At 39.4% G+C, this 13124-nt stretch overlaps 2 protein-coding genes and 1 pseudogene across 2 annotated transcripts; 2 read left to right on the forward strand and 1 right to left on the reverse strand.

Moving 5' to 3' along the window:
* Positions 1–2144: 2144 nt before the first annotated feature.
* LOC137740381 (uncharacterized) lies at positions 2145–4154 on the forward strand. The gene has a single exon (XM_068480257.2). It carries the CDS (start codon positions 2416–2418, stop codon positions 3661–3663), a length of 1248 nt encoding a protein of 415 aa, XP_068336358.2. The 5' UTR covers positions 2145–2415; the 3' UTR covers positions 3664–4154.
* A 2774-nt stretch (positions 4155–6928) lies between these two features.
* Positions 6929–10610, reverse strand: LOC137740403 (RCC1 domain-containing protein RUG3, mitochondrial-like). Its single transcript, XM_068480281.2, has 7 exons — positions 9947–10610; positions 9310–9449; positions 8878–9072; positions 8315–8443; positions 8066–8221; positions 7524–7704; positions 6929–7448 (listed from the first exon to the last, which is right to left on the reverse strand). The coding sequence occupies exons 1-7, from the start codon at positions 10513–10515 to the stop codon at positions 7430–7432; spliced, it is 1389 nt and encodes a 462-aa protein (XP_068336382.2). The 5' UTR covers positions 10516–10610; the 3' UTR covers positions 6929–7429.
* A 637-nt stretch (positions 10611–11247) lies between these two features.
* Positions 11248–13064, forward strand: LOC148694182 (WAT1-related protein At5g07050-like; annotated as a pseudogene).
* Positions 13065–13124: the final 60 nt, after the last annotated feature.

Below are 13124 nucleotides of genomic sequence, written 5' to 3' on the forward strand. Positions count from 1 at the left end.
GCAAGTATCATGGGTGCGGCAAGCTGCTCTCGTGTGTTGGAGATTAGGGTTTCCTTTTGTTGCTTTGTTTCTTATGCTAGGCATAAGCTTGGTTGGGTCTCTCTAAATATTTTGGGTTGTTGTTCACTTTTTGCTTTCGCCTTTTGTTGTTTGTACTTATTTTTTTAATTAATGAATGTTCTCTTTTCGAACAAAAAAAATAAAAAATAAATATATATATATATATATATATATGTATATATATATGTGTGTGTGTGTGTGTATTTTGGGGCATTCCGCATGCTCTATAGACAACATTTTTGCAGCCTTTTAAACCCACGTACTGAACCTACTCACTCAATGCTCACTCCAGTCTCTCACTCACATTCCCATTTCGTAAAGCCTTTTGGACCATTGCCAATTTGGCATGGGTCGTCTGCATTTTCTAAAACCCAGAATTAACCAACCAGAAGTATTTTAATTTACGAAAAGAGAGATTCAAATTTGAGTGCGAGAATACGAGAGAGCGGGTACACTGCTCTGGCTCTTTCTTGTAAACACTTCCTTTCTTCTATATATATATATATATATTTATTTATTTTTTTGATCTTGTATCATTTTCGCAGCATCTGTATTTACTATTATTGTCCTCACCTTTAAATGTTGACTGATTAAATTAGTAACTAGTGGAGCATCTTTCTAGCAGTGGCGTCACGAAGCTCCATCTCACCTCTGTCTCTGGATCTCTCTCTATATCTATATCCAATGCCTTTTTTTTAATGCTCATAAACAATGCGTCATCCATACTACATATGTATGTACCAAAATATTAAGAATAGACCGTCGAGAGTTATTCTTTATTGCAAAGACTCACTGTTTCGCATGCGTATGTAAATTACTTTTATGTACGTGTCATGTTGTGATTTGCAAGTAAAAATAAATGAATCTTTGCGTGTAAGAAGTCGTCCTTCATTGCAAAGAACTCACAATCTGACATGCTTGTGCATAACGCAAACATGTTGCTTTTATGTAAGTATCAGACTACAATTTGTGATTTGCAAGTAAAGAGAAACTATCAGGCAGTTTCCGTTGCAATTACTTATATATTTTGTCATGTATGCCTTGGTGTAACGGAAATGTTGCTACTTGTGACCGAAATGTCACAAGTTCGAGTCGTGGAAACAATCTCGTTGTAAAACTGCATACGTTCCCCTCTTTTTAAGTATTTGAGTATTAGAACATGCATGCTTTTGAATCTAAAGACATCCTATTAATTTATAACCCAATTGGGCAGCAGTGATGAGTTTATTACCTTATCTCTGGTTCTGTTAAGCTTTTGCCATCATTCGCCATTCAGTAAACCAAGTCTCCAGATGTGTGGAATTTGTGTAAGTAGGTGATTTAACTAGGTTTAGTCAATCATTAACTAATTTCATCATCAAAAAACAAAAAAAGAAAAGAGTCAGTAATTAACTAATATCTCTAGATATTATCTTAATGTATACTAGCATGTGTGAGATTTTTTTTTTTTTTTGTTTTTGAAATAGAAGGAGAGAGGAAAATAGTGATAGAGAATGCGGTAGTGGGCAGTATTTTTTTATTTTTTTTAATTAAAGATATGTTAGGATTACATGTAAGTGAGGTTTTGAAAAAAAAAAAAACAAAATTTGGTTGTATGAAATTATATTTCTGCCCCATATTTCTTATTCATGTTCTGTTTTAATTAGAGAGTTAAACTGGTAATTTCATAGGGTTTTGGTTGATAATAAGTGTTATTAATTAGTAGAGATTTTGATGGTGACCAATGGTTAGCGGTTGAAGGATATAACTATTGATTGGAATGTGGGAAAAATGTTGCTTCTTTTTTAGCATTATTTTTCATGATATCCATTTGGGTGATCTAATACAACGAAATGGATAGTATCTAAATTGCTGGATCTCCGTATACGTGATTGTTATGGAGGTGCGACGGTCAAATTGTTACATAGTATTAGCGTTTTTGATCCTCATAATGTAAGTATGTGTAGTGTATCTTTTGATTAAAGTAAAATTTGAAGTACTTGAAATATAAGTCATATCATTTTCCATTTTTCATATTAGAACATCACGTTTTTACATGATTATCTTCATATCTACTCTTGACTCAAACTAATGTGGCTACTTCAAAGTTTGTCTGTAAATCGAACCTAAAATCTTATAGTGAAAATAAGTATAACTAAACTGTATTACTAAGTGAAAATAAATCAAGTCAAGAAGTTGGCCAAAAGCAAAAATACGAAAAAAATACTAGTCAAGAAGGTGACCCAAATAAATAGCGTTGGGGCCATACCATATAATTACGCCACCCAACGGTTATATTATATCATCTCACACTCCCACCATATATTACATGAACCCGCACCAATTTTAACCCTCGGCGGTCTTTTTTTGTCACTCATGGCCAAACCACACTCTCACTCCTCACTCCCACTCTCGCTACTACTCCTCTCACTCCTCCTCACTCCTTCCGTCCAACAAACTCACAAAATCTCCACCGTCGATCTCCGCGCCCTGATCGCCATCAAAAACTCCTTCACCGACGTTCCCTCCCGCCGCGGCTCCCCCGCCGCGTTCTTCTCCACCTGGAACTTCTCCGCCCCCGACCCCTGCTCCACATTCACTGGCCTCACGTGCGCCTCCGGCCGCGTCACCACCCTCACCCTCGGCACCGGCCTTTCCGACTCTCCTGGTCTCGCTGGGTCGCTCCCGCCCTCCATCGCCGACCTCACCGAGTTGACTCAGCTCATTCTCTTCCCCGGAATCGTCACCGGTCCTATTCCCTTCCAGCTAGACCGGCTCGCCAGCCTCCGAGTCATCTCCCTCACCAACAACCGCCTCACCGGCCCGATTCCTCAGTCCCTCTCTCTCCTCCCCAACCTCCACACCCTCGACCTCAGCTACAACAGCCTCGCCGGACCAATTCCGCCGGGTCTGACCCGTTTACCCAAGCTCAAGGTCCTCATCCTCGCCTCCAATTCCCTCTCCGGCGAGGTCCCCTACGACGTGTCGTCCCAGCTCCTTCACCTGGACTTAAAACGCAACGGCCTCACCGGCCCGTTGCCGCCTTCTCTCCCTACGACGCTCCGCTACGTGTCGCTCTCGGAAAACGACATGTCAGGCCCCATCGGCTCCGTCTTCGACTCGCTCGCCGATTTAGTCCACCTAGATCTCGGGTCCAACCGTTTCGGTGGGCCCCTCCCTCAAACTCTGTTCCGCACGAACCTCCAGTCCCTCCAGTTGCAACGGAACAATCTCTCCGGGTGGGTCCCCCCAGCACGGTCCCAGCCGCCATCGTACGGCGAGGGTTCGATCGTGGATTTGAGCCACAACGTCATAACGGGTGAGCTGTCGCCGATCCTGGCGGGTGTTGAGAGCTTGTATTTGAATAACAACCGTCTGATCGGGACGGTACCGAAGGAGTACGTTAAGAGCGTGTGCGTGGGGATCACCAAAACGTTGTACCTGCAACACAATTACATTTCCCGGTTCGCGGTGGAGCCCGGGTCGATGTTGCCCGATACGGTGTCGTTGTGCTTAAGTTACAACTGCATGGTGCCGCCGGTGGGGATGGAGGCGTGCCCGGCCAACGCAGGAACGGATCTGTCGCGGCCGGCGTCGCAGTGCTCGGTGTTTAACTACGGCTAATGTGGAGAACTAATGATTTAGCTACTATAATTAGGGAGGTTTGAGCAACTTATTAACATTATTAATTCGTTTTAGTCTAAATATATTTAAAGTAATGTTATTCATACTATGTTTTTATACCACATTTTTATATTACCTTAGCTAGCATATGATGTGGATAGCCACATCATTTGAAAAATTTACACAATCCAAGGAAATAAAGGAGAAAGACTTCTTGTATACCACAATCATCATTTAATTAACTAGTTTTTCTTAATTATTAGTTTATTAAATAATGAACTAAATTTAAAAATCTGATTAATTCAAATGATGTGACTATCCACATCAAATGTCACCTAAGGTGGTATGAAAATATGGTACAAAAATATGGTATGAATAACATTACTCATATATTTACATATTTGTATTTTCCACATTTGTTTTGTGATTTGTGTTCATATTTGTAAATAGTAAAAGGAAAATATTATGTTCATTTTACTTTCACTGTATAATTATCGTACATGAAATTTAAATTTAAAATTTAATTTGGCGTGTCTTTTATTTTTACATTTGTCGCCAAGTGCGTCCCATGTGCGAACCCGGATCCTCTTTGGATTCCTATAAATCTGAGCTTAAGGATCCAATGATCCAGATCGTTGAAATTTGATCCAACGGTTACAAACAAGAGGTCCCTTTAAAAGTTATAATAATTATAATCGTTATATCAACTTTCAATGGCTCGGATCGTTGAATTCTTAAACTCAGACTATTGGGATCTGGAAAGGAACCCAAAAATTCCAACTGATTATTAGGGCCGATACATTAACTGTCGCATTTTAACATGTTAATACTTATTTTTTCAATATTAAAAAATATTTTATGTATGAATTCTCACTCTTTATCGACGAAGACAAAACATGAAAGAAAATAATATGTGATATAATATATTTATAAGCCATAACGGATTGATGACGTGATGTGACGTGACGTGGCAAACGTATTTTTTTTACCATTGACATGCCATGGATATATTTTCAAGATTATTGTGACAATACACCCAAGGAATCATGTATATATTTTCATGCATGCAAGGGAGGGGGGAAATATAAATACAAATATTAATGGGGCTAATAATAATATTCTTAAATGTTTGTCGTGAGAGGTGTGAGGCAGCCAAGCCAAGTGCATAATTGAAGTTTGTCACGCACCAAACGGATCTCGGCATGCCAAAGCAGCTCCTTTGTGATCCACATATCACATATCCATGCATGCACGTCACCTAGAGGCCAGAGGTCCAATGCAAAACCCAACATTAATTCACTGCTCCACGAGGTACGCCAACGATCTCGTTGTAGCATGTTTGTGGTGGATTCAGAATTTTTTATTTTCTTTCCATCTCGGGCAAAGATCAAGTCTACATACATGCCTACGCAATTTTTGTTAGTTGTCATTGGCTACTTACCTTATACATTAGTTTGTTTAAGGTATTCAGTCAACAATCTATTACGCGTAGAGCGGAGTTGGAGAAAGCACCTGACCAAGATGAGCCGCATAGCAACCAAATACAGTATGGCCCATTCCCTTGTCTGAGTTCTGAATCTGATCGCCCAGCTAGTCGTGTTGCACTACCCGTCAATGGTGTTTTTGCATTAATAAATACAAGTTTATAAGAAATGCTAATGTTAGTCGCGCATGACGTGTGAGTGACTCATTTTCTTTGTATGGACGGCTGAATCTAAGTGTTGTGGTAGCCTTTTTTCCCCAAGTTAGTGAATCCACTCAATTGGTATAAGGGAGTAGGAATATCACCTTTTATTCTCATCCCCTTCCCTTCTCTCCTCTCACACTTTGCTTTGTGTCTTTTTGTCCCCATAAAAAGTTCAATATAAAATGCTTACGTGGCTCAATCGCAATTGTTCAAGTATGAGGGGAGATAATAGGAGAGATTAGGAGGGAAGATAATCCTTCTCTTAGTATAAGGGCCACAAGAAAGATACGTCCTTATCGATTAGTCTGTTTTCGGTGGTGGTGTTGATGGCTAGGCCATGAGATATATCTCTAAAGGGTATCCCAAATCAATAAGGCTTTCGACTTTGAGAGAGTTGGGAGAGAAACATATATCGTACGTAATCTTAGTTTTGCTTTACAAATAAACTGTTTTTACGATTTAAATTCTTAATCTTTTGGTCAAATAACATTTTTATTGCATGGCTCGCCACCTCGCCAGACCATGAGATATATCTCTGCTGGGGAAAAGCCAGCTTTTAACGAAGTTAGCGTTGAAGCCAAGGAAAATGACTTCTCTCTGTCATGTCATGAAAATTATAAAACAACCATGGCAAGTGAAAGCCTCAATCAACATCAGCAGACGAAAGAAAAGCCAAGTGAATGTACGATGACGTGCAGAAAATGTTGGGTCCATTTTACCCAAATAATGTATTTTAAAAGTAAAATTTAGCAAGTAGCTGTTTTAAAATTTTCATGGAAAAGGCCATGAAAGCAGTGAAAATCACGGTACAACAACCAAACTATGACTTACACATAATAGGTTCACTCCTATTGTAACATCCTGATCCAATATTGTAATGTCATGTGGAAATTTTTCTCCGTACATCATTACAGTATTGAATTGGGACATTACGTGACAATGAAGCTATTTCATGTATGTTCTCTCCAAGAACATGGTTACTTGACACGTTAGTCTTAGAGATACCAATTGACACCATTAATGTCACCCATGTTGTCACCGGTATAAATCTCCTTGTGTATTTCACACAACTCTTTAGTCAAAATAGTCCCTGAGAATTTGAGATTAACATAATTCCTCACTTTGGTCCTTGAGATTTAAAATCGAAATAAATTGTTCCTAAGTTTGTCTATAATCAATCATTTTGATCATTTAAGTGAAAAATGTTCGTTAAATACGGACCAAAATGAAAAAACCACCCTCAAAATTTATCAAATCATTTGGCCCGTTATTTATTAAATTAAGAGTATCTTTGTCATTCTGATACTTATCTAACAGAGATTTCACAAAATGAACAAAACGATTAACGATGGACAAACTCAAGGATTACTTCTATCGATTTCAAATTTCAGAAACCAAAGTAAGGCGTTATGCTAGTCTCAGAAACTATTTTGGCTAAATTGCCTTCACATAATCATGACCTACTTACATGGAGAGATATATACAGCGGTGATAAAGACAGAATCTCTCCTCAAGAAAACATTGAAGAAGTAAATACAATAAGCAAGAGAAACTCGAAAGCTATTGGTGACGAAATCATGGGGAAAAAATGCACTTTCAAATTGCATTGGAAACGAAATCATGAAAATAATTGCCGGACAATCACAGCCGAAGAAAATTTGTAGTAAAGTTTGGGCCAGTCTAGCAACTGGTACAACAAAGAACCACCATACGTTACAAGAATGTATAAGATATCTACCACCTCTGCCAGTAATTTAAAGAGACTGAGAAGCTCTTATGTGTTTTCAATAACTGAGTTCTGTCAATGTCGGTATATCCTTGCAACAGGCTCTGATCTGTTGCATTTGGAAGCAGGTTTCCTTGAGTAATTTTAAGCAAGTTGAATTGGAACACACGGTCGATGTACTTACGCCAGAGCAAGGAAGGGCAGCAACTTATTGCACTCAAGCGTTCACATTTTATTTCGTGCATCGTATTTCTTGTATATCTTGACTGGACGTCATCTTTCTCGCATGCGATAATCTTTATAATCTCAAATCAGTCTACTTCAGAACCATAGATTTTCATTTTTCTCCTAGCTCAGTTGGACAATTCATCCCTGTTGCGAATCTAAACAGGTTAGAGAGAAGGAAAACATTAGTAACTATCACCGTGAAATTTTTGACAAACCGACCTTGAAACCAAGCACATGGCATGGGAAGCACCAACTGCAACAGACAGCACATTGTGGGCTCCCAGTCCATCATCCTCCATTAAAAACTTGACTTCAACAGGAGATGGTTGGATCTCCGGCAGCCCAGGTACTCCTAGCTGAGAGTCTTTGGTGTATCCCCACATAAACAACTTTCCTTTATCTGTTACGAAACAAAAGATGGGCACTCAGCAGGAATATACGAAAGTTTCACGCTTACTGGTTTGAACCAAAAGCCAAAACATCTGCCTATCCATGTTCTGATTTATGCAACTAAAATTTGTAATGCTCTCTCAGACCATCTTTAAGTCTTGAATTGTTTCCTAAATACAAATATCTATGGATGACTAAACCTTCAACAAAAAACCAACCTGTTTTGCTACAATAGCACATTTATGACTCATGATCAATGCTCTGGTAGAATGTAAAATTAGAGGATGCAAGGAATTTACACATTTGAGCGCCAGAATAAAGTATTTCTAAGACCTAATTGATTACAGTACCAATAAGGCACGAATCATTACCTGTTATAGCTGCTGAAGATGAACCCCCGCAAGCAATATAGATAACACGCTCATCAGTTAAAGCCTCAACAACTGTAGGTGTTTTCTGACTCTGTAAAGAAGAGTTGCCCAACTGACCATGACCACCATGGCCCCAAGAAAGTACTTTACCTTCATCTGAAAATTAAACACCAAGAAAGAAGGACCATTAATAAGACTTAACCTTTCCAGAACTAAAGACAATAATAGTTGCTGCTGCAGTCAATTTACCGGTTAACGCAAGAGAATGATATCCACCACTTTCTATCTGAATAATACGAATGCCTGCAAGACTAGGAACTGGTTTTGGTGTCCAACCACCAACCTTATCGCCCCTTCCAAGCTCATAGTTAGAGTTTGCTGAGGAAATAACAAGAAAACGCAATAAATTCATTAAAGTGGAGCATTTAAAGTCAGTCATAAGTCTCAAAGATGGCAATAATATCAAGAGCCAATTAGCTAATCCCCTTAATTTAACAGTAACAGCAACGCTTCCCTCACAGATGTTCCAATGGCCTCAGGATTGCTAAAATAAACTAAATCTAGCCTTTTATTATCTCCTTATGGCTATCTCCATTTGTCAAATTTACAGGTTGAAATGAATTTCCATTAACTCATTCACTAATGAATCAAATATTTTGGAGAACCTTTGAAAACAATAACACCATTTCCTACAATAATTATACAAAACTTACTCAGCATTGGCAGTATGTGGTGAAGTTACAGTAACTAAATTTAATTCACTTATATAAGAAAGAAGCAAACACTTTCCGCATAAGAGGCTGCAACCTTACCTCCCCAATTCCAAAGTTCCCCATCTTCTGTCAGTGCCATTGTGAAAAAACCTCCGCAAGAAACAGCAGTCACAGGCATAGGTAATGCTTTTACTTTGGAGGGTATGCTGAGTCCACCACCCTCGTTTGGGCCTCGATTAGGACCAAGTCCCAATCTACCATCCCCTTCATCTCGACCCCAAGTATAAAGTTCTCCTACAAGCTACATCCAATTAGTAATAGCCTATTATATGTAACGACAAATCAAACATATAAACATAATCTTCATACTGGAATACGAATGCAGAAAGCCAGAGAGGAGTGAGAATCTGAAATTCATGCCATCTGCAACATATTAGTTTAAATTCTTCCTATCCTAGCGGTTGGAGTCCATTAATTTGTTGCATCCACGCAGTACCACATTTACTCCAGTAAAAAATAACTGCAACAAACCTGATTCCGTGATGGCACCAGTATGCGTCCCACTAGTCGAAATATGACGTATTTTCCCACTCCACGATCCTTCTACCAATCTAGGGAACAACTCTCTAGTATAAACAGAATGCCCCAGTGCACCAAAACCACCATAACCCCTGCAAGCTTCATGTTTAATGACAACCATGAGTCGATAGAGCAATATGGTCAATGAACACAAAGATTTGTAGCACACACGAAAACAATATAATTCTTTCAAACTTATTGAATGTGTTAGAATTTGATAAAATTCATGCGGGTTGGAGAAGTAAATAGTAAATTGGTCTTTCAACTTATAACAAGCAAATGTTTTGGGCAATTTTACTCTTAAAAAAGAACTTTTAACTGCATATAGTTGAGAGTAGAAACGATTACTCTTGCGAAGAAACGAACTTTACGAGTTATGGGCTGACTCTGCTCGTTGCCACAATATGTTCTATACAGGTAAACCGTGAATTCGATACAATACTTCCTCTTTCAATAAGATCAAAGCAGTAAATATTTGTGCAAATTGAAAACAACAAAGAAAACCGAATTGATTGCAACCAACGAAATGCAGGGCAACACATCCTGTGATAAACTGCTAGAAATGTGTAATCTTTACTATTGTACTGACCAAGTATAGACCTCCCCGGTGGCGGTGAGCGCCACCGAATGCAACCCGCCAAGCGCCACGAAGCGAACCGAATCCAAATTGGGGTTCAAAGTCGGGAGAAACAGAGAATTCTCATGCCCAAAACCAAGTCGACCGCCGTCGCCTTTACCCCAAATCCAAAGCTTACCATCCACCAACAGCGATGAGTGGAACAACCCACAAGAAATACCCACCTCCACAACACCGCTGTCGGCATTGTTCTTTTGATTCGAGCAATTGGGTGATTGAATTCGGCCCTGGGTTGGTGAAAGAGTGAAGGATGAGGTGGGAACGACGAGGTTGGCGACTGGAGTTGGGTAGAGCCGGATTTCTTCGATGCCGCCGCCGAGCTGACCGGAGGCGCCTCTGCCCCATGAGAGGAGTTGGAGGGTTGTGGTGGGGACGGCGTCGTTTTGGGTGGTGGTGGGGGCGGCGGTGGGTTCGTAAAGGGTGGGGATTTTGGAGATGGTGCTGGTGGAGAAGGGCGAGGAGGAGAGGCGGCGATTGAGGTATGCGAAAGAGCGGTGGCGGAGAGACAGATGGACACTCATGTTTACCGCTTTGTTCTCCTAATTGAAAATGGAGGGTTTTAGAAAAGGGTTTAACAGCCATGGATTTGACACAAATTCTTTTTATTATTTGAGTTATTTTTCAAAAGAGCAAATTTGAATTTGGGTGCAGAATCCTAGCAAAAACGGCAATGACTACGTTTGTACTAACATTTAACAAAAATTTATTGTACTTCTTTTATTGATATTGGAAAATATCCGAAATTCGAATCTCTTATTTATTAATAAAAAAAATATTAAATTAAAATGACAACGATCTCAAGTATCGTTTGATTAGTGTGATCATTTGGTTAATAAGTTAATTGACATCCACAAGTTAAACCTCATGCCAAGTTTAATTAGGAGTCTTTTAGACCTACGAGTCTCCCACTTGTTAGGCATGTATCCTTAGTCATGCATCAATTGCTTAATTAGCCGAGGAGGAGTGTTTCTTGAATTGTTGTAGTACTAAAGTTCCACCCTTTTCAACTCTTGTGCATTTTCAGCAATGTGGGAGCTGTGTAGACAGCTCTTTGTACACAATTCTATGCCGAAACGAAATCGAGAAATAGAAATGAAGCTATTTAACATGTTCTCTTGTATTATATCCGCACATTTTTGGTATCATATCGGTCTTCTTTTCAAAATTTGACGAATGATACATGTATGTATTCCCTTGTACAAGGTAGACAGTTGTAACTTGATAAATAATTTACATGAGAAGGAACAATTTCATGTATTGTGCAAATGGAAGAGCGACTGAGAGACACAGCGATCGAAGGAAACGGTAGGCGGGAGAGAGTAATCGAGAATTCGAAACCATACATCCTCTGCATATTTTCTAACTGCTTTGCAGGGTTCAGTGTTGTCTCCAAGGTCTCTCTAGACAAAAGGCATGAGCTGTTATGTGCTTGTGGTTTATGCACATGTTTTCGGAACTCTGGCAACTGCTCTTCTTGCCCTAATTTTCGAGAGGTCAATATAGTTTTCATTCTTCTTGTATTTTCGTTTATGCTGTATCCGATGTGAATTTCTCCTCTCATTAATTGTAACCTATCTCATGGCAGACAAAACGAGAGCAAAATCAGTGTTCCCGTCTTGCGAAATGTCTTCTTCTTGGGCTTCCTTGGGTGAGAAGCTTGCTGAACTCTGAACAAGTAATCTAATTCTGATTAATCCTCTAAATTTTCGTGTGCATCTTAGAGGAGTGTTTGGAAGAACATTGAATTACATGGGACTCGAGTACACTTCAGCGGCTTTTGTAACTGCCATGAGCAACCTTATTCCATGTAATACCTTTATCATAGCAGTTTTGTGCAGGTAATGCAATCCATTTGGTCACACGTAAGTCACATGATTATTGCATTAGGGTTTTTAAGGATTTACATCATGATGTACTCAGGATGGAGAAATTCGATATTGGGAAGCTTGGCACGCAAGCAAAGACTGGGGGAACTCTTGTTGGGTTTGCTGGCGCGACGCTGATGACCCTATACAAGGGCATTGCTGTGATTTCAATGCACACTGAAGGCTCCCATCGAACCGCAGCTACCTCAAAACCATCCATAGACAGAGACTGGATAAAGGGCTCTCTTGTCCTTCTTGTTTCATATTTTGCATTATCTGCATTCTACATCTTACAGGTGCTCGAAAAAACTACATCTTAAATGAACAAGTTTTGTCACAATTCTCATAGCCACGTAATATTATTGATGCAGACGGTAACAATTGAAATGTATTCAGCACCAATCACGCTTACCTTACTCACTTTCTTATCGGGGACTTTACTCACGGGGATCATGGCAGCGATTCTCGATCACAAAGCATCCTCTTGGAAGTTGTCATGGAACATTACACTTCTTGCTCCTGTGTGTAGTGTAAGAATCCAAATTCCGAAGACTGGTCTTTTAACTGTCTAATGTTTTTACTGCTCAGCTCATGGAAAATCTGAGGAGGTGAAACCTTTTTTGCAGGGAGTTGTGATTTTGGGACTTGTGATTTATCTGTAGACTTTGGTAGCAAAAACAAGAGGTCCAGTTTTCATGACAGCATTTAGACCCCTGGCTACGATTGTTGCGGCTATTATGGGATTGTTTATCTTAGGAGAAGCTCTATACATGGGAAGGTATTTCCAAACTGAGTCGAGTCATGGTCAATTTACTGGATCCCAAATCTCTACATTTAGAATCAGTACATTTATCCGCCTTTTACTTTGTGCAGAACATTGTATTGATTAACATTTACAGGCCCGGGCCGTTTGATAACCATTTCATTATTTTTATTTTTTTGAAAACTGAAAATTAAAAACGAAACGGTTATCAAACAGCTCCTGGAATCTTTTGGTGGCTGATTTTATATGAATTCATTGAGTCTGGGATCTTCAATTTAACACACCTTAACATTTTTGGACATTTTCAGTGTTTTAGGAGCCTTCTTTATCGTTCTTGGTTTGTCTGCAACTCGGGGGAAAGAAAAGGGAGAAACAGAAAGTGAATAATTCATTGGAAGATGCTGTGTCCCAACATGAAGCTAGTGATTACAACAGCACATGATCTTTACCATTCAAGTTGTGGTCTAGATGATTGTACATTTGAAATCTTTGGTCAAATGTT

The sequence above is a fragment of the Pyrus communis genome, chromosome 9 (assembly GCF_041283825.1).
Source record: "Pyrus communis isolate YQ-2024b chromosome 9, ASM4128382v1, whole genome shotgun sequence".
Lineage (NCBI taxonomy): Eukaryota > Viridiplantae > Streptophyta > Magnoliopsida > Rosales > Rosaceae > Pyrus > Pyrus communis.